Below are 22481 nucleotides of genomic sequence, written 5' to 3' on the forward strand. Positions count from 1 at the left end.
GACATATCTATTAGTGGGAGATGATGTCGATAATTAATAGAGATGATGTGGATGACTTGCATGTTAAGACAAAATTTATAGTGAAAACTAGTTTTATAAGAGATATAGATATAGATATAGATATAAATATAGATATAGAGATATAGATACTATCTCAGCCCTACAATCTTCTTTGGACAGATGATATATATGTACTACGTATATAGTACTACTATTTGCTATTGGACCATAATTACCAGTAAAAGATGCAGATGTTAATCTAATTTTTTTTGCAGAGGGCCGGGTCCACACGGGGAGACTGGCGAGTAGCTGGCGGTGTGGCTTTTCTCCCGGGTAGAATTTCTAATACCCGGCCCGGGAAGCTTTCTGCTAGGAGACTACACACACTATACAAACGAGAAAGAGAAAGAAACAAAAGCTACGAACTAAAGTCTAAAGCACACACAGACAGAGAGATCGAGAGATCGAGAGAGAGAAGAGCACATCAAGGAGGAAGAAGAGACCAACACTAGCACCACGCTTCTACTGTACACTCCTCGTTCTGTGTGCGAAACGAATCTCTGCATCCAGTCGTCCTCGTAGCAGATCATCAGATCGCTGCTCAGCCAGAAAGAGAAGAGATCGCCCCCGCCTGCAGGATCGATCGAGATCTAGAGAGAGAGAGAGAGAGAAAGGTTTAAGAGGGAAAGCCGAGGCAAGGAGGCGAGAGAATAGAATGTTCCCTTCTTCCTCCAAGAAGCAGGCGGCCAGCACTGGCGCGGCGAGCTCAAATGATCGGCCTACTACTATGTGCGGGCAAGCCGGCGGCGACTCCGGCGGCCTCGTCCTCACCACCGACCCCAAGCCCCGCCTCCGGTGGACGCCCGAGCTCCATGACCGCTTCGTCGATGCCGTCGCCCAGCTCGGTGGCCCAGACAGTACGTTAATACAGATGCTTCAGTTACGTGTTGCTACTTGTTAGGGAATCTTATTTGATGGTTTAATTTTGATTGCTTTGCATCTATTGTTTTCTTCGCCGTATGTAGAGGCAACGCCAAAGACCATCATGAGGGTTATGGGAGTCAAGGGCCTCACCCTCTACCATCTCAAGAGTCACCTCCAGGTACGTACCTGCATGATGATCCAGTATGCATAAGTTGAAATTAGGTTTAAGCTGTTCTTTCTGATCTGATTTGTACTGTGTGTCTCACTCTGCCAGAAATTCAGGCTAGGGAAGCAGCACAAGGAGTTCGGTGACCATACAGGTTAGGACTGTAAAGATACGGTGTACACTACTACGACTTCTATATATACATATATATATATATATATATATGCTTATTATTATCTCTAGAGAAAAATGAGTAGAACTTGTAGTATAATTTTTGTGTCCTTGCCTTCGATCTGTCCTATATCTACTTATATGTGTGTGCCTTTTCCATCCTTTTGTTAAAGCTAAGCTATATCCTGAGATATGATGTTCTGAAACCTATTATGCATGATCATGATCTCTTTCTGTAGTTTTGATTCATTCATCACGTACACAAACCTAATTGCAGAGATCATCATTTTTTTTATATATATCATGTGTCCAGTACTTTTAGTTGTTCACAAACATATATTTTCAAAAGTATAGTAACATCTATCGTCCAACAAACCACATTCAGCAATGGAGATGCAACGTAGCGTGGCCTCTTCTTCAGGCGTGATAGCAAGAAGCATGAACGAGTGAGCTGATTTGTTCACTATACCTACTCTTACTCTAACTCTTGTGAGTGCAGAGTCTAAGGTTCTGATAATACCTTCTGTTTTCTTGTGAATCATTCAGCCGCAGCGTGAACGTGAACGAGGCACTAAGGATCCAAATGGAAGTCCAAAGAAGGCTCCATGGAGAACTAGAGGTACATGCATTTACATACATAGTAGTAGCATGTGCTTTAGGAAGTTTACTTACCACAGCTTTTGGTTTCTTTCTTCTGGCAATTGCACGTTGCTCGATCATGAACTTTGCATAAATGCATCAGTGAACGTTGGGAAGTTTACATACACTTGCCACCTAGTATATATATATATATGAAATTTTTTTCGGTTCGCATGTTCCGAATCATAGACGACACTTTTGCAAGACCAATCTTGGGAAGTTTACTCGACACACAACTTTTCTGTCCTTCTCATATATGTGTGTGGTGCTCATGAACTCAGCATATATGCATATTTTCCTTCAATCATCTCAACAAAAGTAAAAGGGTGAACTTTGCATGCATGCATGACATGCAGGTGCAGAAGCACCTCCAGATGAGGGTTGAAGCCCAGGGGAAGTACATGCAGTCCATCGTGGAGAAAGCATACCAAGCCCTGGGTTCCAGCGACTGCACCACGTGGCCCGCAGGGTACAGATCTCTAGGCAGCAGCCAGGCGGTCCTTGACATCGGCACCAGTTCCACGAGCTTCTCCTCCGTCCAGGACCTGCAGGGCTTCTATGGAGGAAGCAGCCACATGGACCAGCTCCTGCATCAGATGGAGAGGCCAATGGATGGCTTCCTGACGTTGGGCGAGAGCTGCTTCATTGGGTCAGCAGACAACAAGAAGGGCCCTAACCATTGCAGCTCCAGTGGCAAGAGCTCGATGACGATGTGGGCTAGCGAAGAGCAGCAGCAGCAGCAGGCAAAGAGCGGCAACGATCAGCTCCAGATGGGGTCGTCGTCGACGAGGATGGAGGGTGCAGGCACTGATGTAATGGATCCGGTCACCGGCCTGTACGAGGGTGCCATATCGGGAGACTCCATGGACAGCAAGGGCTTTGAGGGTTCGAGCTCCAGGCTTAAGATGAAGCCGCCTGCACAACAAGCACCTGTAGGAAGTCAGAGGATACGTATATAGTCGTCCAATGGTTTGGAGCGAGCTCACGTAAAGAAATGTATACTATATATGGGTAAGAAAGATCAAGCTAATTAAGGTATTTAAATGCATGTGTCAGTTTTGTTGTGAAAGCTTAGCGTGTGAGCGGAGTGTAGTACATCCAGTCATTAGTTTTATTGGATACAAGATATTATGGAGATCAATGTGTGCGCGTCAAGCGTCATATATATGTTTGTTTATTTTAGCCCTAAGATTACCTGCTATATTCTGATGAGGATGGCTAGCTAATAAGGTAATCTAGTTTAACATCTTACTGTTGGTCACTTGGTTTTGAGTTCAGATCAAGTGATAGCGCATTTTAGTTGACATTAACGAAAGTTTTCAGATATGTTTGTACTATAATGGATTTGTGGAACACTGCTAGCTGTAACATTGACCAGAGATCTTTTGTGGGTGCAGTGTACTTATGCATGCATGTGATAATATGCGAACAGTGCTGTTTATGCTTTTAAGAAATCAACATTTTGTATTGTATATCAGTTAAAAAACAATTGTATTACATATCCAAATAAGTTGACTATGAAAATATATGGTGTAATTAATCTAACAATTTCAGTTAATCAGTATCATGAATATTAGTAATTTTTTGGAAACATTAAAGCTTTGCAAACATAGAGCCAAAGAATGAAACAAAGAGAGAACAGTATTACAGGAGTGGCATGAACTATCTTCCCTATGTATTCATCCAAACATCCGTGGTCATTACCCACACAATATAAATCCATTTCTAGGTCGTCCATCAAGCAACTAATAAACCTCTCTTCCACACCAACAATAAGCTACCATGGAGGCTTACCAATGCAATATTTGGCACTAAGACCTTGGAGATTTCACAGCCCACAATCCATCATATTCAGTTGGATCGATAGTTTTTTTTGTAGGCAGCAGAGGCATTGGTTCATGAGGTGATGAGAGCAGCCCAATCTTTGGCTTCTAGTTTTAGGGCACCAAACATAGCCAAATCAAGCATGTCATTGACATATTGTAAGGGTGAAGTGAAACCACCACGCCCATCCCCACCTAGCCACCTAGGTTGTAACTACGCTTTCTTTGGGCAGGGGACGAAGAACTTATGGGAGGGAAATGCAAAGTAGCTTGGACACTAGTGGCAAGACCAACTGTCTTTGGCGGACTGGGCATTCTGGATTTGGGGAAGTTCAGCAGGGCACTCAGGCTGAGGTGGCTTTGGTTCTCTTGGACAGCGCCAGATAGGCCTTGGAGAGGAACCAAGCTTCCTGTTGACGATGGAGATGTTGCTCTGTTTGCAGCTGCTACGAAAGTGACAATAGGAAATGGGAGATTAGCTTCCTTCTGGAACTCAAGCTGGTAAAATGGCCAGGCGCCACTTACCCTCTTCTGTTCAACCACAGCAAGAGGAAAAACAGATCAGTTAGAGAAGCCTTAAATGGAGGAGCTTGGATTAGGGATATTGCCTACAATCTGAATCATGAACTCCTAGAGGACTTCTTCAAACTCTGGCGAGCAATAGAAGCGGAGGCGATTACCCTTGACGAAGCAAGAGAAGATCAGATAGTATGGACCCTGGAAAGCTCAGGTGTATATACAGCGCAGTCTGCATACATGATTCAATTCGAAGGTCAAATCATTTCAAACTTTCCCAAATTAATCTGGAAGGCGTGGGCACCCCCTAAATGCAAATTTTTCGTCTGGCTTCTACTGCAAGACAGGCTTTGGACTTCGCAACGCCTCCAGTTAAGAGCCTAGCCAAATAATTACTTCTGTGCCCTATGTGAGCGGAATTTGGAGACAACTCACCATCTCTTCTTTGAATGCCCTTTTGCACGTAGTGTTTGGGCCTTGGTTGCCAACTGGAGTGGATGTCATAATCTACAACCGCAGTCTTGGTATAATGTGTGCGATCTGGAGCTTTGCTTCCTGGAAATAGTGGATGGAGGAAGCAAGCTGGGTCACTCTCTAGCTGTTCTTACACTCTGGATGTTATGGAAACAAAGGAATGACTTCGTTTTCAGAGGCACCAGGAAGGATGAGCGACAGACCTTTTTTGAAATCAAGGAAGAATGCTACCTCTGGTCCATCTTCGGCGGACATGTTTTAAAGCCTTTGTTCGTTGCTAATACCACTCTTATGTAATAAACTCTTGTTTTCTTTCTGTATTTCTCTTTCTCATTTTCTGTATTCCCCCACAGCCTAGGCTGTAGGTGGTCGCGCTTCTCGCGCATGTAAACGTTGCTGATGTTCTCTTCTTATGATAAATCAAAGCCAGGTTTTCCGGATCTTTCAAAAAAAATGTAAAGGATTTTTCTCACTAATAAATATAGAATATTGTTAAACTGATACCAATTATATGAAAAAATAACATTCAAATTAAAATGGTACAATTGTAATGAACTGGCGAGGCCACGAGCGCGGCACGATCGGCGGGCACAGGCGAGGCCTAGAGCGAGCCAAAGCCAAGTGTGGATGCTAGGTGCCTGTGAGGTTGCAATGTGGTGAACATGCTATACATTAGGACGATGGAAATCTGCAATATGTGGTGAACATGCTACATTAGGACGATGGAAATCAAAAGTGCAGCTCATCGCGAAAAAAATAGTTGTTTCCTTGTATCAAGCTATAAAGCAAGACATCGTTTCAACAACCATTTAAGACAAATACACAACACCACCTAGGAGCTTACAGGATAGAGCAAACTAAACACCTGCAAACCAAAGAACAACTTGAAGCAAAACACAAGCTAACAATATCCCTTTAAGTGCGTAGAGGGCTAGTTTAATCAGTTTCTTTGTTTCGGTTACGAGTTAGGTTCCTATTCATCTCTGGCATCTCACTATAGATGACTCAGGAATATAATTTGCTTCTTCTCCTTAAGGAAATACACGCGAAGTTGTGTTCTCAAAAAAAATCCACTGGTATCATGCTCAACTAACCTAGCTAATTCCTCCAAAGAGAGCCATAGCCTCCAACCAAAGAATAGGCAAGCCTAAAAGAACATCTAAAGTGTGTTTAGAAAGTCTTCACATAAAGCAAGTCTTCATAGAAAGCCCTCCTCTTCTAGGTCTTCAATTTACCTCCCGAAGTCCTTTAGCTAAGTCTTCATGACCTTCCTCCTATCGCCTAGATATTTAGCATCATCCACCTTCAATAACATTCACCATCTTTGTATGTAGGTACAAATTTTATGGAAAACTCATTAAAGAGCATATAATCTTTCTTCCAATCCCCCGTCTTATTCCTAACAATCAATACCACCATGATCTAAATAAATGTAACAAAAAAACTATGATTGTTTGGTTCGTATCACTAGTGGAAAGGGAAACACTAGTCGTCCTCCTCCTTTTCTCCTCGTTGAGAAAGATTTGCCTTGTGTTGTTCACTTCAACATGCTCCTACTCCTTAGTGCCACCCTCTCAAACTCTGACCATATGAAAGAGGCATCCCGACACGTCGTCACGTCTAGTCTACACTCATCTCTCATCTTCCTCCTCTATCCCTTCATCGCTGTTAATGGTGTAAGCTCGAGCTTTGACCATAGCCATGCCTGGAAGTGGCATCTCGACCCACTGCTGTTGCAGCCCCAACTGACTTGAGACTAGGCCGCTCACGCCTCTGCCCACCAACACCACAACTTGGTGCTCCCATGCTCGATGCCCTCATTACCTAGCGCCCCTTGGCTGGCACCTCGCGCCGCTATGCCTAGTAGGCCTTGAGGATGGTGCCCCATTGAGCTCTGACATTGGGATTAGATGATTAGAAGGAGCATAAGGAGCAATGAAGCATGCAGTAATGGCATCTGTGTTTGCCTCCTCATGTGTTATTAATTATCAACTTTTAACTAAGTCGAGACAGATTCTACGATATCGCTTTACATTGTGCTAGAACCAAACATAAAACAACACAATGAACTTGCATTATAATCAAATAACCAAGCAAAATGAATAAATCAAACAACATCTAAGACATCCATTAATCTCTCTCACTCCAACAATCCTCATTTCTCATTAAAAAAAATCCACGGTGTGATACGAGAACGGAAACATACCCCCTCTAAAAAGGGTCACTATGATGTTCACGTTGATCAAACTTTCTCACGTTTAACTATATTTATAGAAAATATTAGCAATATTTATATCTGTAAATAATATTATTATATATATATTTTTGAAAGTGATTATAAAAATAAATTTGAAGATCTAATGATATTAATTACTCCCCATACAGGAAAGAATATAATTCTCATTTTTTTAAGGAGTCAAACAATTTAAACTTTGACTAAATTTATATAAAAAACTACTCTCACTCATGATATAAAATAAGTACCATTAGATTAGTTATAAAATATATTTTCATAACAAATTTTGTTGGAAGATATAAATGCTAATATTATTTGCTATAAATTTGGTTAAATTTGAGTTACTTTGACTGACACGGATCCTATAATTATATTTTTCTAAACAGACAGATTATATACTATAAATTAATATTTTTATTATATATTTCTATTAGTCAAAATTAACGAGAACGACAGGAGGAGTAGGTTTATAGTCTTCTAGAAATTTCAAGAAAAAAAAAAGGTTATAGTCTTCTAGAAGAAGATCGATCGAGCGCACAACTTGGGTGGGCGGTCCGCGGCTGGGCCCCCTGCCCCCCAAACTGTCGACTCCGGGTCGACACGAACCCAACCCAGCCCAACCACCTCGCCAGTGAGCGCCTCCCTCCCGTCTCCTCCCTCCTCCCCCTCTGCTGGTCACCACTCCGAATCAAATCACTGCTCCCCCAGCTTCCTTTACCTTCGCAGCAAGCAAGCCGGTACCATCAAGCTAGATCGCGGGGAAGCTCCTCGCCTCCCCCATCGGCGCTGCTCCGGCGCGCAGAAGCGTCCTCTCGCGGCGGCCGGGGAGACAACTCCGCGCCGCCAGTTGCGGCGGCGGCGGCGGCTTCCGTGAGGTGGCCTTTGGCCCCAGGGGCGGCGGGCTCGTGGCGGCCGGCGGGATGAACAGCCACGCGGCCGGAACAAGCAACGGCGGATCCGGGGATGCGGCCGCCGGGGGCGCGGCCAGGAGGAACACCAGGATGCCTAAGTGTGAGATCTCGCGCCGAATCTGTCCCGAGTGCTTCCCGTATTAGCGGCTCTCTCGTTTCGTTCAGGCTAAGGCAAGGGACGGCGCGATAATATATGCTGGGGTTAGTGGTTCGGTGTTAATCTGGCCCCCCTTTGGGGTTTGGGGATGCTGCTAGCTTATGCTCTCCTTTGGCGTTGATATTTTTGTTGCCATGTTGTTAATCGTGGGAGCTTGCGTATTAGTGACTGTAGCCAGTTCAATCCAGAAGAAAAACCATAGACTAGTTAGCACACGATGGTGTTATTTACATGCTGATTGTGGCTAGTTCAGTTCAGTACTAAAACAGTCAATCTAGTTATTCCAGTGCATGATAGTTTCATTTTCTTATTGATTATAGGTAGTTCAATCCAGAAGAGAAACCGTCAATCCAGGTGTTACATGATGGTATTATTTCGTTAGTGATATCCTGTCATATTAAGTCCAGAAAAAAAACCTGTCAATCTAGTTGGTACACAACAGTATTAGCTTCTTAGTGATATAGCTAGTTCAATAAAGATGAAAAGGCGTCAAACTAGTTGTGGAATGATGGTATTGTTGGGTATCAATGACATTATGAGGTCAGAAATTGTGATCACCTGTTAGACAAATGCTAAGGCTGTGATGTGACTTGCATTTGCGGATCGCAAACCTATTCTTACTAAAAAAAATCTTATGTACAGATTCCAAGTTCACACAGCAGGAGCTGCCAGCTTGCAAGCCGATTCTTACTCCAAAATGGGTAGGCTTACTGGCTGTGGAGATTATGATGTACTGGTTGTGGAGATTTAGAAAATTGACATTGGAGAAGCTCACAGATGTTTCGATCTTTGACTTATGTTTTGCAGGTTGTCTCTGTTTTCTTCATCGTCGGAGTCATCTTTGTTCCCATTGGTGTTGTTTCACTGATAGCTGCAAGAGATGTATGCTGCCTTTTTGTCTTGTGGCTTCCGTCTTGAGATAGATGTTGTGAGTTGTGCTAGTCTCATCTTTTTTCTATTCATACATGTTGACTGATTGCAGGTTGTTGAGATTATTGATCGGTATGATGAGGCATGTGTGCCAGGCAACATGACTGATGACAAGCTTGCCTACATCCAGAATGAAACCATATCCAAAGAGTGCATAAGGAATCTTACGGTAATAAGCTTAGACTTTCATGGGTATTGATTTACTGTTTAAAATACTACAGCATAGAAGAAGCAAAAGTGCAATTAAATAGATTTTTTAAAAAAAAATGATTATAGAGTTGGAACAAACATGCAGTTGTAGCATACATCTTCTATCAGATTTATCACAATTTTCTTTGCTGAAAAATAGAATTAATTTCTTTCCAGGTTACAAAGGATATGAAGCAGCCTATTTTTGTGTATTATGAACTCGATAACTTCTACCAGAACCATAGGAGGTATGCTGTTGTTTAATATTTGCAGACAATCATTTGAATATTGATCCCTTTGCACAAATTGAAAGCTATCATTCTCCTGATGTTGATGAATTATTATTTCCAACCGTGATGCTATTTTAATTGGAAAACATGATACAACAACTTAACTGCTCACTTGGATATCTTACCGCCAAAGAAAAAAAAGTGAACAATCTTGCATTGTAGATTTACCATGCACGTCCCTGATTCAGGTATGTAAAGAGCCGAAATGATGCACAGCTAAGAGATGCTAGTAAAGCTAACCAGACATCCGCTTGTGAACCTGAGAAGACCACGGCTAATGGGCAACCAATTGTTCCTTGTGGCCTCATTGCTTGGAGCTTGTTTAATGATACATATAATTTTACTCGTGGTACTGAGAACTTGACAGTGGACAAGAAAGACATCTCCTGGAAGAGTGATAGGGAGCATAAATTTGGTAAAGATGTCTATCCGAGCAACTTCCAGAATGGTGCACTTAAAGGTGGAGCAACACTTAACCCAAAGATCCCGGTATGTGAACTTTTATTCTGCACTATCATATTGTGGCATATGCTTGTCTAGGGAGACTATTATTCATTTAGTATACATCTGCAACATCATAATTTCTGCTAATGTCCATTGATTTCTTGTTCATGTGGATAAATAAAAGCTGTATGGGTAAGGAATATTTGTGGCAGTTATTCATGTAAGTTGAATGTTATGTGACAGTTGAGTGAGCAAGAGGACCTCATCGTTTGGATGCGGACTGCAGCACTTCCTACATTCAGAAAGTTATATGGGAGAATACACTTTGACCTCAAGGAGAATGACACAATAACAGTGAGATTGAATAACAACTACAATACATATAGCTTCGGCGGCAAGAAAAAACTGGTCCTCTCAACTGCAACCTGGCTTGGGGGGAAGAACGACTTTCTTGGCTTTGCGTACCTTATAGTTGGCGGGCTCTGCATTTTCCTGGCATTTGCATTCACCTTGCTGTACTTCGTAAAACCAAGGTTAGTGACTTTTGACTGTCTGTTGCAATCGCTTGGAAATTAGCTGTGTGCTGGATTTAGTCCGTGAACCCGCTATATATATGCATACGCTATCCACTGTTAGCCATACTGTGAATTTGATGCTTGCTGTGAAGTCAGGTATTCTGATTATGCCTGGTGCAGCCCATTTTATCTCAACATCTTTTATGTCAATTAAAGGTTGAGGTGGCCCTGAGGCTTTAGCTGTATTGAGTACATTTCACGACATTACCTTGGTCCTGTTGTTGAAAGTTCTTCCATAGGAGCACCTTCTATAAATTTTGGTGGACTAGAACCAGACAACCAGCTGTTCTGTTTTACTTGTCCTTCACACTGCTAATTTGGTTATCATGGTGTAATATTGTGTTGAGTAAACTGTGGCCTAGCATGATCAAGAGGCTTGTACCATAAGCATGATCGTTTTAGGACTCCTCTGTGCTTGTTAAAGCATCTGTCTTATCATTATTTTTTGTTGACACGATACACGAGTGGAAATGCTAATCCAATCTGTGGCCTTCGGCAGGAAACTGGGAGACCACAACTACTTATCCTGGAACAGACACCCTGCAGGACGCTAAGATGTTTTGGAATGCCAAGTGTCCATGCTACTTGAAGTGTAACTTGTATGAAATGAAATGCTCTGAACCAGAAATCTGTTGGGCATATGCAAGTATGGTTCAGGCTAGAACTTCATGTACATTTTTTTACAAAAGGGATCTAGGTGGCTACGTGATTTTGTTTCTTGTGTTCTTTAGAGCTGCATGTAGCAGTGATCATGAGAATACCTATACCTATAGATCTCTAATGGCTTGCTTCGTGGTATGAGCGCTCTAAACGGTTTCCGCTAATAGTTTACTATGTGATGTTCATGCTTCGACTACCGAAGATCTGTTATCAGTCAAGGGTGCCTAGGTAACGATTGATGTAGATTGATTGTAATATCCTCAAAGGGAAACAGTACCAACTTCTGTACAAATCGATCACTGTCTGATGTTTGTTTGTCTACTACGATTTCATAGTATACGTCTGTCGTCATCTATTTGGGTTTGGAAATGGAAGTACAGCCTGCACGGTCAAAAACGCCCTTCTACATACATGTTATAAGATTAGAAAGCATAATCTACAACGCTCGAGATGCATATGCGAAATTTCCTCTTTGCTCCACAAGTGGAGAATGTAAAGCATGACTAGAAAACTTGTGACGCATGTTCAGAGTTCATTTCCACTTCCTTTATTGCTCCACGCAGATGAATGGAAGACAACTTGAAATCTTCTTCGCAACATGATTCGTGACACTCGGATAATGTTCAGCCCCAGATGCCGCAAGCAGAAGGGTAGCTCAAGCTAATTACAGTAACCTAGTCAAGAACAATCACCTACCCCCCATCCATCAGCACAAGTTTCTTTTGGAACTTCAGTCCGATAATACTATAAAGGAACACTCATATAATTATTGCACGATCAAGCCCCCATCTTTAGCTTTTCAGACATTCTGTTCAGCACTCGTGATGCCACTGTTTTCTCCTGTTCCTCATTCTGATTCTTGGTGAGCCACTCTTGAGTGGCAACCAGATCAGGGAGCACCGTCGCGCCTGACTGCCTCCAGCTCTCGGCGTCGGCAGTCTTGAACCGGTCCAGGAGCAGCGCATGCATCCCGATGCTCCTAGCTGGGGTGTAGTCCTTCCGCATGCTGTCACCTATGTGGAGCGCTTCTTCTGGAGCTACGTTTCCTGCCATCTCCAACGCTATCTTGTAAATTCTTGGGTCTGGCTTCTCAACACCTACCATGCCTGAGAACACCCCGAAGTCCCATTCGGAGCCCTAGTTGCAAACCAAGACGTGTGTTAGTATTTAGTAGGCTATGTGGCATGCATACCACAAAGAAAGCAGATTATTATAGATTATTATAGAAGCACTGTAATGTAATGTGTGAATTGTGATCCAGTGGATGTTGCACCTGATTCAACCCTAAAGCTGGTAAGATTACATCTTTGTAGCGATACTCTGCATTGCTGACAACACCAACAATGAGTCCCTTTTCCCGCGCCCACCGCATGAAGGGCTGTGCATCAGGAAATGCCGAGTATGGTGCAGAGGAGCCAAAAGCAGAATAAATGCGCCTGAAGATTTTCTCAAATGTCTCCTCATCATAATCATAGCCAGCCTGCAGTTTGTGATAGATTATATAGCAACTGAATCACTAGGCCCTCTGAACATTAAGAAGACAAACCACTAATCCAGACAAGCTTCAGATTTGTAAATTGGTCTTACCTTAACAAATGAATTCTTAACACATGTCCTCCACCATTCAATGTTCGGCATCTTAGCCGCAAATCCAAAGCAAGGGTACTGTCTGGCCATCTCAGTGTATGCAAGCTTGAAGCCCTCATGCATACGGTTATAGTCAGGGCATGGCATCCCAGCAGACTTAGCTGCCATACAGTAGTAATCCCCAAGGTGTCCTTTGTAAGCAATCAGTGTACCAGTAACATCCACGGTGATCAAGCGTAACTTTGAAAGTAGAGACATGCTTGGCAGTGATCTGAACTGTGGTCTTTATATACAATCTACCTGCAAAGTCACATAGTGAAAATTAGGACCAAATCAACCATTTTTGCAGAGCCAGCAGAACAGGCATTACAAAATATAGCATCAATGTTACAAAATTAATTATATATATAGCTTGAGAGGCAGCGCCTGAGCTCATATTTCATAGGCATGGAAGGTGCACTCAGAAATTAACTTTGCAATGAGATGCTCCTCCTTCCGTCCCTCCCAACTATTCTTTCCGTCCACAAAAGAATGTAATTCTCACTTTTTGAGTCAAACAATTTAAAGTTTCACCAAAGTTATATAAAAAGGTACTAACATTTTTTATACAAGAAACATACCATTAGATTAACTACAAAATATATTTTTGTAGTACACCTAGTTAGAAACAGAAATGTTGAAACTATTCAATATTCACTATAAACTTGGTCAAAGTTAAACTTGTACAAATCATATAGTTGTATCCTTTTGTGGATGGAGGGAGTAATACCCAAGACATTTTTCCCATAGTCAACCAATGCTTTTTGCAATGGACCAAACATTGCATTTAGGTCAAAAGGGTCAATCCACTATATTACAAAAATGAGTGTTGCTGAACACATAAGTAAAATAGTGGCACCGCTTTACCAGCTGAATGGCAAGAACTATACCTTATTGCTCCCTTTGGAACAAAGAAAAAGCACACGAATTTCGGAGGATTCTAATCCTATATGAAACTTTCCTATATGTCCCTTAGGAACAAAGGAGTAAACCCTGTGAAATTCCTTTGGATTACTATGAGATGCATGAAACCCTATGCAGGAAAACTAGCATGAGGTTGGACCTCATGGAACTATCTCTCTCATGGAGTTCCTGTATTTTTTTTTTCTGAAAAGCGTCTAGATAACATGACAAATGGGGAATAGAAAGGAAAAATAAACATGCTGGGCAATCATTTTGTCAAAACATCAGTGATGTATCGATGCGGCGTCTAGGATGAATGTACAGTACCTACACTTCCACAGCAAAGTCAACCTACATGGGACATTTCCTCCCTTCTTTGGGAATAATATAGTGATGAAAAAATTCATGAATGCCGAACAAAGCATCCCGGATGTCAGCAACCAGGCAGGAAAGGGAGTAAGAATGAACATTCCGTTTATACCAAAAAAACACTCCAAACCCCCTTTGTAACTCCTAATCTGGAACATTTCTCTGTCATCAATGATTACAAACACCTCCAGGCCATCTAAACTATCCTGGTCGAGATCCTCATTCATTTTATTTCGCAAGAAAAGTTTTTTAAAAAAGTAAGGCCATCACCGACCTCCTTGCTTAATAATAACAAGCAAATAGCAAATCTCAACCAGAAAGTGGCAGGAACAAATCCAAAAAGCTCCATTACCTAGAAAAGGATCGATGATTGAATCTCCAGTCGCCGGCAATGCCTGCAAGAAACAAAAGAAACACGAGATCCGGTCAGGCAACCAGCAGAGGTTCACCTCGCAAGATCCTATCTTTCTGCGCAAGAACACAGCAAGAACAAACAAACGGACACGCCAGAGATCGCTACCTCCCAATCACGGCAGTTGTCCAACCGGAACGGGGGAAAAGTTGGCCTTGGGGCCTGAGATTTCAAGAAACCGGCTGAACCAGTGGGCTCCTCCAAAGAATAGCAGAAATCGAATCTGCCCTCCCAAATCGAATCTCCCTTCCCAGTTTCTTGCCTATGAGCTCCAGGTTTTGAGGTTTGGGAGGTGGGATTTTGCTTGTTTTTTCGGTGGTATAAGTACTGGGACTCTGGGAGTGGGGAGTGGAAATCTGTGGAATTGGGAACGGGATACCGGCGGTGATGGTCCACGGTTTTGGTTCATCGGATTTCAAGCATACTTTAATGGCACTTTGGGCATAAAGCAGCCGATAGGTACACGTGTCCCCACTGTTGTACTGGTAGTAGTGAAAAGTTTGCAAGGGATAGGCGTGCCATGTCACGAATAGACCATAGACTGTTTTTCTCCATGTCAACAACAGATCGAGAGATCGAATCAATCACCCTCGACTCGAGGAAGGGAGAAGAACCGATGCATGGAGTCGGTTCGTGGTGAAAGAAAATGGAGCAACGACACTTACCGGAGGCCTTGCCGGCTTGCCGCACCGCACCGTCGTCGTTGCGGCCGCGCGGTCGGCAAGTGCAACGGGGTGCGAGCTCGACGGAGTGGGTAGAGCCGAGGACACGTAGCAGACACCAGGCAGAGCAGGCCAAGGATCTTGGGGCAGGGCGTGCGGCCGGCGAGCAGAGGAACTGACGAGGGGCTCTGCAGTTCGAGCGCTAGACGGCTGGCCCAGGCGGCGCAGCTCCGCGCGGAGTGCCTGCTGCTTGTGTAGCGGGGAAAAGAAGCCGGGATTCGGGAAGAAACGGAGGGTGCCTGATCATTTTTATATATTTTTATTTATTAATTATATTAATTATATGTTTATGTGTCTAAAATGCCTCCAAAAAGTATGATAGTATCGCTTCTTTAGAAGTTAAGTAATTCGCATTTAGTGAGGTTTATAACAATAATATAAATATCTATATCTCTAAATGTATTCTATGGTTAATCTAACAATAGTTATTATGCATCAAAGGTATTGTTCCCTCCATATTAAAATTTAAGCCATTTTGATCTTACATAAATGTTAATACCTCCTCTCTACAAAATATGAAAACATCGCTTCTCAAAAAGCCAAATAATAAAAGTTTAATTAGACTTATAGAATTGTACCAACATTTGTATATAATCAAATATATTTATTGCATAAATATATTCTTTAATTAATCTAACTATACTTAAAAATATATATTTATTACATATCAAAAATAGTGTTCCCTTTGTACTAAATTGCAAGTACTAATTAATCCCATTAGTCGATGCAGAAATGAAGATATTAATATATTTCCTTTAAAAAAAACACACAAACGATACTAATTTCATCGTTGCGTAATATTTGCAACTTTACCATGATGACATGACATTAGCCCAGTTCCTTTCATCTTATACAAAACATTATTAATACAAAACAAACATTTATGCCTATGATATTACAGGTAGGTAGGACTATATTAATCGGAGGAATATGACGCCAAAGCCAACGACACATGAGTGTGGTTTATTTGCACAGAAGTGTATCCAAAATATCTCCGACGAAATCCGAACATTCACATGTAAATGTACTGACAACCATCATAACCTGCAGGACAATACAAAACCACAATAAAATAAGAAATTTCATTCATATGAAACTAGTATGTTTTCAATAAAACGTATTTTTTTTAAAAAAGAAAATTGCTCCTTGCCAAAAAAAAAAAGACCTAGCGCGTTATTCAGTTCAGGCCCACTTGAATACGCCCTTCATGGGCCCAGCCAGTTCACGGGCCTCGACCCATTCGTCCGGACATGTTTCAAATTCGCAACCCTGCAATGACACGCAAGCTGTTGCTGATGTGAATGAGCGAGGCGCTTACTGGGGTCTCTGGTGACAAGCATGGCGGCGCCGCCGAAGTCGCATGTCCCGCCGGCGACCCTGGTGCGCTGCCAGTAACTGTTGAACGCGTAGGAGGAGTGCGCCACCAGCGTGTCCGGCAGGTAGCACGGCCCGCCTGGCGCCGCCATCGTGCTGCAGTCCGCGCCCGACCCGCACGCGTAGTCCATCGCCGCCTGCACGACCGTGCTCGCCGCCGCCGGGTTCGCGACGCACCATAGCCCCGCCGGACGCGCATGCCCTGGCGGGGGCGCCGGGAACGCCACAGGCGGCAGAAAAAGCGGCGCCGGCTGCGGCTGGCTACTGCCTGGCGACGACGGAGCGATGGACGGCGGGCCGGCGGGCGGGGAGTTGGACGCGCCGGGCGCGCTCGCCACCACCGGCAGCAGCGGGGCCGGCAAGGCAGGCTTTGCGGGGGGAGGGTACACGCAGTACGGCGGCGACGGAGGAACGTTGGCTGCTGGTGCTGGAGCGCCGCCGATTACGTCCTTGTATGGTGGCAACGACGGCGAGTTCACAATGTTGAGGTGCGAGTAATCCCTTGTCCTTGCCGAAGCATTTGCCCAATCTGTTGCCCATGAATTGCATGATGATAAAGAAATAAATGAGAAACTAACAATGATTCTTGTCCTCATGAGAAACTATATGCATGATCATGGACGACAGTGCAGAACGAGATTTCGGCTCTGATTGAAACGCGTCAATTGCGAATGGACAATGCAAATAATGTGCACTTGTAGAGTGGAGCAGTTTGCTGTTACCATATTGCATAAAGATAATGGGTGCTAGGATGAAGATGGAGCAGTTCTTGATCATGCTTAATCCCACGGGTTTTTAGATGCCAAAAAAAAACGTGGGCTCCTGACGACAACGGAGGATGCATGGGCCGGGAGCGTGTTTATAGTGCTGGAAATGGTGGGACAGGCAGGCGAACAGTATGAACTGGGCAGGCAAAGGGGAGGCAAGCAAGAATTCACCAGCTGCAAAGCTGAATGTGACTGAATTGTTTAATACTAATACTATTCGGATGTGCATCAGTTACAAATGTTTAATTTAGTTCTTTTCGCTGTTGATTCCGGCGTCTGCAGGGCTTGGATTCCCCGGCCTTTTCTCCAGGCGAAGTTTTGGCACCTGTGCTTGCGTGGTCAAAGAGAAATTCAAGAAGCGGGAAATAAGAAAAGGAGAAAAGCGAAAAGCTGGGGAGAGAAAGTTGATCTTGCATGAGCTGTACTGCTCTTTTCTGTTGCTTTGATTCCACTCCTCCAGCAGAGACAAATTGGCTGATCAGTGCCTGTTTAATACATTCATCATGTACCATATTGTTCATGTGTGTGCACCGCAACAGATCGAGTGGTGATAGGGCTGCCCCAATACTACAGTGATTATTGAAGGATATATAGCAGGTTACTAGTAATAACCCTTTCCAAATGGTTAAGAGCAGCTACACTCTCACTTCGATTGTTTTTTGATTGCACTATACAATTCGGACACTAACAACAACGCACGCACATTCACCCCTATGAAAGCACACACGTAAACCCTATCCCACGAGCATCTTTGAAGACTAGGCCGACAAATTCTCGAGATATATTGATGAAGTTACCATAGGTGCCTCGCTATCGACGGAACATTATCTACAACTGAAAGCACAAATGCTATTAAATTCTAAAAAACGCTCTCACGGGAGTCGATCCTAGAACCTGATGAGATGCTACTGAGAACTTGGATCTTAACCTAGGTACATAGATTCATTCTTGACCCTGCCTGATAAAAACCTCTCGCAAGTAGCTCACCATGGTCCTAGACCCTGTCAGTCCAAGACATATTTGATAAGGCCATGGAAGCATGCATAATTACTTCTTTATTTCCTGGCTTGCTAGCATTAATATTTATGGTTTTAGCACTCGTATGCTATATTATTGGAAATATTTATGAGTGTAGTTTCCAACGACGGTGCATCTTTTTGGACTTCTAAGCTAGAAGTTATGGCTATTTTAGTGGAGGTTGCATGGGTTGTTGGTGGCTCTGCGAGAATGAAAGAAGACTCTTCATTTTCCACCAACTTTTATTTATACTTATATTCACACCCAACTAGGAGGGATGTTCCTAGTATAAATAAACCATGTCATCCATCATTTGAAGGGAGCTGATATTGATATGATTTGAGAATTGAGCATGGCTCTTCTTTGAGAAACCCGTCGAGTAATCTCCGGTGCTAGTGGATCTTGTTGAATGATCTCCGAGTGATTCTAGTTTTATCTGATCAACGACCATGTACCCTTTTGCGAGTTGGTCCTTATCATTTGGTAATGGTTGGATTGTCAACGTCATCGAACGAACTCCGGCGGACAACAAAAACCAAGAGTGCGATCACCATGATGCGATCCTCCAAGGTTTGGGAGAACAACTTCAGCAAATTGAACACATGATGTGTCTTGAAGCTACTGGTTATGAAGCAATTCATGAAGAGATAAGGCCTTTTGGTTATGATTGCTGCAAGCAATGCAGGAGAGAGGGAGAGAGAGAGAGAGAGAGAGAGAGAGAGAGAGAGAGAGCATGATTATGCACTAATGGATTGTCCATTGAGTGATGATGGACAACCTATTGCTCTAAGGTATTGAGCTGATTAAGCCCAACAAGCTATCCTCCACGACAGAAATATTTTCCGTCAAGGCACAATAGACCCTACAACAAAGTAGTTCTGTGTAGTTTTTCCCAAAACATTAACTTTCATGAAAATGCACAAGGTGCTATGATAAACGCAAGTGTAAAGCTAGGTCATGGAGTATTAGCCTAAACGTTTAAACAGACTAAACAGTCACTATCGTACAAAAATTCTTCACCAAGGAAGAACTTGGCCTATATCCCAATTCCAACCAAACATTCCTCTCTTCTAGTTGACTCCAAGATCACATAGTAACAACACACTGTTGATGTACGCTAGGAAGGTGCGGAAGCTAACGAGCAAATTAAATAATGGGGAGAAACACCAAAACACAATAAGAAATATATCCTCTGGTATGCAACCAGATGTCCATGTTTCCATACTGAAAATTGGGTTTCATCTATGAAATTGGACCCTTCGGTATATGCAAACTGGATCTTCCTATTTTCACATATTTTACCCTGAGGAAATTTTGGAGAAAAAAGCAAAATTCATTCAAACAAACTCCAAAATTTTAAAACTTAAATCTGGCTACACAAGAACCTTTAAAGGAATCCCACACAATCTCCTAAAAATCATAAGTTGCAAAATCTTAGTCTCCAGGTATGAAAAACAGGATGACTCTAATTTCATAAATTTAAGAAAATTTTCTCCAAAAATCCAATAGTACTTCAAACCATGTCAAAAAATTATGAAACCTGATCAAACATTGAATAACTTATGGTTAAGGTAATCCTGCAAGATCCCTCCAAAAAGATCTAGGCTTCACCATGACTTAAACAATTCTCCTTTTGAAATGGGGTTTTCACTAGAAAGCTCAAGATAGGAAAAACTCAAGAAACTAAGCAAATTAGATATGCCCATGGGATGGATTTGGAAGAGGATCATCCTAAAGATGTTTTCCCACGTACTAGCATCCCTAATTACTAAGAAATCATCCTCAAATCATAAGTTGCAAAATCTTGGTCTCCAGGTATGAAAAACAGGATGACTCTAATTTCATAAATTTAAGAAAATTTTCTCCAAAAATCCAAAAGTACTTCAAACCATGTCAAAAAATTATGAAACTTGATCAAACATTGAATAACTTATGGTTAAGGTAATCCTGCAAGATCCCTCCAAAAAGATCTAGGCTTCACCATGACTTAAACAATTCTCCTTTTGAAATGGGGTTTTCACTAGAAAGCTCAAGATAGGAAAAATTCAAGAAACTAAGCAAATTAGAGATGCCCATGGGATGGATTTGGAAGAGGATCATCCTAAAGATTTTTTCCCACGTACTAGCATCCCTAATTACTAAGAAATCATCCTCAAATCATAAGTTGCAAAATCTTGGTCTCCAGGTATGAAAACAGGATGACTCTAATTTCATAAATTTAAAAAAAATTTCTCCAAAAATCCAAAAGTACTTCAAACCATGTCAAAAAATTATGAAACTTGATCAAACATTGAATAACTTATGGTTAAGGTAATCCTGCAAGATCCCTCCAAAAAGATCTAGGCTTCACCATGACTTAAACAATTCTCCTTTTGAAATGGGGTTTTCACTAGAAAGCTCAAGATAGGAAAAACTCAAGAAACTAAGCAAATTAGAGATGCCCATGGGATTGATTTGGAAGAGGATCATCCTAAAGATGTTTTCCCACGTACTAGCATCCCTAATTACAAAGAAATCATCCTCAAATCATAGCCACACATGAAAAATGAAAGCTAATAAAACGACAAAAATCAAAGGATAGAAAGAGAGGGGCATACAAGATGAATTCAACAAGTTTTTTTCTACCTCAAAGAAACCATGAATTTAACTATGCTTCAGATTAGCCTACCTCCCAACATTCTCCCACTCATGTAAAGAAAAAGATTAAGAACTACCACCTACATGCTCCTCGCTCTGCCACCACCACCAACGCGCCTAGGTCCCCTCTTTCTTTCTCTCTGGTGTGTCTGCTAGAGACAAGGGGAGGGGACCCATCCTTTTTCACAATTTTCTAGTGTCTTAGGATTGAGTTTAAATAAATTTTCAGCGAAATCAGATGATTTCCAGGTCATGTGTCCTGCAGCGACTTTAGCCATTGCCACGACGAGATCGCCGTTGTAGCTGTCAACTTCATCAATAGGCAACCAATTTTTTTTCCTTTGTGTGCAAGGGAAGGGTGCTTCTTCTAGGAGCCCCCTACGAGGATAATGTCTTCGGGACACTGATCTCCTCGTTGATGGTCATGGAGACAAAATCAAGGTGTCAAGGTGATGAATCTGCATCCTATGTCGTCCCTAAAGATTCAGCTATCGATATTCTTTTAGTGATTTAGATGCATTTTGGACTGGTTCTTAAGCATTAGATCTTGCGACATATCTAATGTTTTGGGGTTGGACATTGAATTTGGCATAAGGACTGCACTTTGAATCCGACATTTGAGAGAATCCATTGGGGAAGAAGACAATGGAATAATCTAGATACAATATTATGTATTTTTTATTTTAGATTTTTTCCATGTGTATTTTGGGGATGTACTATGCCAAGGTTTAATATAAGTCCCACTTCCCTTCACAAAAAGGAAAAAAGATTAAGAGGTGCCTATATATCTCTTGTTCTAGCACTTAAGCCCTTGGCCAACCCAAGAAAATGGCAGGGTTGTCTTATGGTAGCCACTTATCTTTTTATAGGAATATTACACATGCCAAGAGTGCCCCTACATTTAGACATGTACCACCTAGCCACTAGGGGCAAAATGATTCATATGGCCTTGAAAGCTTCGGACGGCCATAGGCCCTTCATGAAGTTGTTTTGCCTCGATACAAACTATACAATGACACCATATGTTTCCCCGAGATTTTCATCCCCTAAGTTTTGAGGCCCAATCCTGACTTCTCCTGCAGTTTTGAGATCAAAACCAGCAAACCCTCCCGGGTCATGAAGCTGGTATGTAATTCCTCTGATGTTGACGTGTGTCCTCAATGTCCTTGAATGAGAGGTCCACCAAGTGATTGCAATTCCTCACCTTGACTTGGTCCAACCTAGGCCTTAACTTCGATCAACAACATTTTCATTACCATCTCACATGTGCTCTTGCTCATCACCGTGCCGAGTGGTCGTCCTTCGTCCTCTTGTTCCCTTGCTCAAAAGGCCTTTGTATTCTGTCTTCACCGCCCATAGTCCAAACCCCTCGCTTTGCCTTCTCCATTGTTGTTGACCACCTTGATGCACTTAACACCATCACATTCACAATCCAAGAGACTTGTTGCACAACGCACACAAACTTGACACCTTGGTTATTTCAAATCACGCTAGAACCAAGTCAACCAATGCTCTACCATCACACTATCCATGGGATGGACATATGTCC

At 42.4% G+C, this 22481-nt stretch overlaps 4 protein-coding genes across 5 annotated transcripts; 2 read left to right on the top strand and 2 right to left on the bottom strand.

Moving 5' to 3' along the window:
- LOC8069392 (myb family transcription factor PHL12) lies at window positions 716–3279 on the top strand. Its single transcript, XM_002437370.2, has 6 exons — window positions 716–917; window positions 1026–1102; window positions 1199–1244; window positions 1647–1707; window positions 1808–1880; window positions 2257–3279. The coding sequence occupies exons 1-6, from the start codon at window positions 716–718 to the stop codon at window positions 2857–2859; spliced, it is 1062 nt and encodes a 353-aa protein (XP_002437415.2). The 3' UTR covers window positions 2860–3279.
- On the top strand, window positions 7543–11429 carry LOC8061582 (ALA-interacting subunit 3). The gene is made up of 8 exons (XM_002437371.2): window positions 7543–7960; window positions 8660–8718; window positions 8825–8899; window positions 9000–9116; window positions 9314–9384; window positions 9615–9915; window positions 10114–10403; window positions 10945–11429. The coding sequence occupies exons 1-8, from the start codon at window positions 7870–7872 to the stop codon at window positions 10997–10999; spliced, it is 1059 nt and encodes a 352-aa protein (XP_002437416.1). The 5' UTR covers window positions 7543–7869; the 3' UTR covers window positions 11000–11429.
- LOC8061583 (haloacid dehalogenase-like hydrolase domain-containing protein 3) lies at window positions 11630–15332 on the bottom strand. 2 transcript variants are annotated; one of them, XM_021449246.1, is made up of 5 exons: window positions 15081–15332; window positions 14356–14398; window positions 12693–12992; window positions 12379–12585; window positions 11630–12242 (listed from the first exon to the last, which is right to left on the bottom strand). In XM_021449246.1, the coding sequence occupies exons 3-5, from the start codon at window positions 12948–12950 to the stop codon at window positions 11883–11885; spliced, it is 825 nt and encodes a 274-aa protein (XP_021304921.1). In that variant the 5' UTR covers window positions 12951–12992; window positions 14356–14398; window positions 15081–15332; the 3' UTR covers window positions 11630–11882. The 2 variants fall into 2 exon arrangements, with proteins under 2 accessions (XP_021304921.1, XP_002438809.1); XM_002438764.2 differs by lacking the exon at window positions 15081–15332 and adding an exon at window positions 14524–14847.
- On the bottom strand, window positions 15867–17382 carry LOC110431383 (proline-rich receptor-like protein kinase PERK8). The gene is made up of 3 exons (XM_021450466.1): window positions 17234–17382; window positions 16456–17040; window positions 15867–16181 (listed from the first exon to the last, which is right to left on the bottom strand). The coding sequence occupies exons 1-3, from the start codon at window positions 17286–17288 to the stop codon at window positions 16150–16152; spliced, it is 672 nt and encodes a 223-aa protein (XP_021306141.1). The 5' UTR covers window positions 17289–17382; the 3' UTR covers window positions 15867–16149.

This window comes from Sorghum bicolor, chromosome 10 (genome assembly GCF_000003195.3).
Source record: "Sorghum bicolor cultivar BTx623 chromosome 10, Sorghum_bicolor_NCBIv3, whole genome shotgun sequence".
NCBI classification, from domain to species: Eukaryota; Viridiplantae; Streptophyta; class Magnoliopsida; order Poales; family Poaceae; genus Sorghum; species Sorghum bicolor.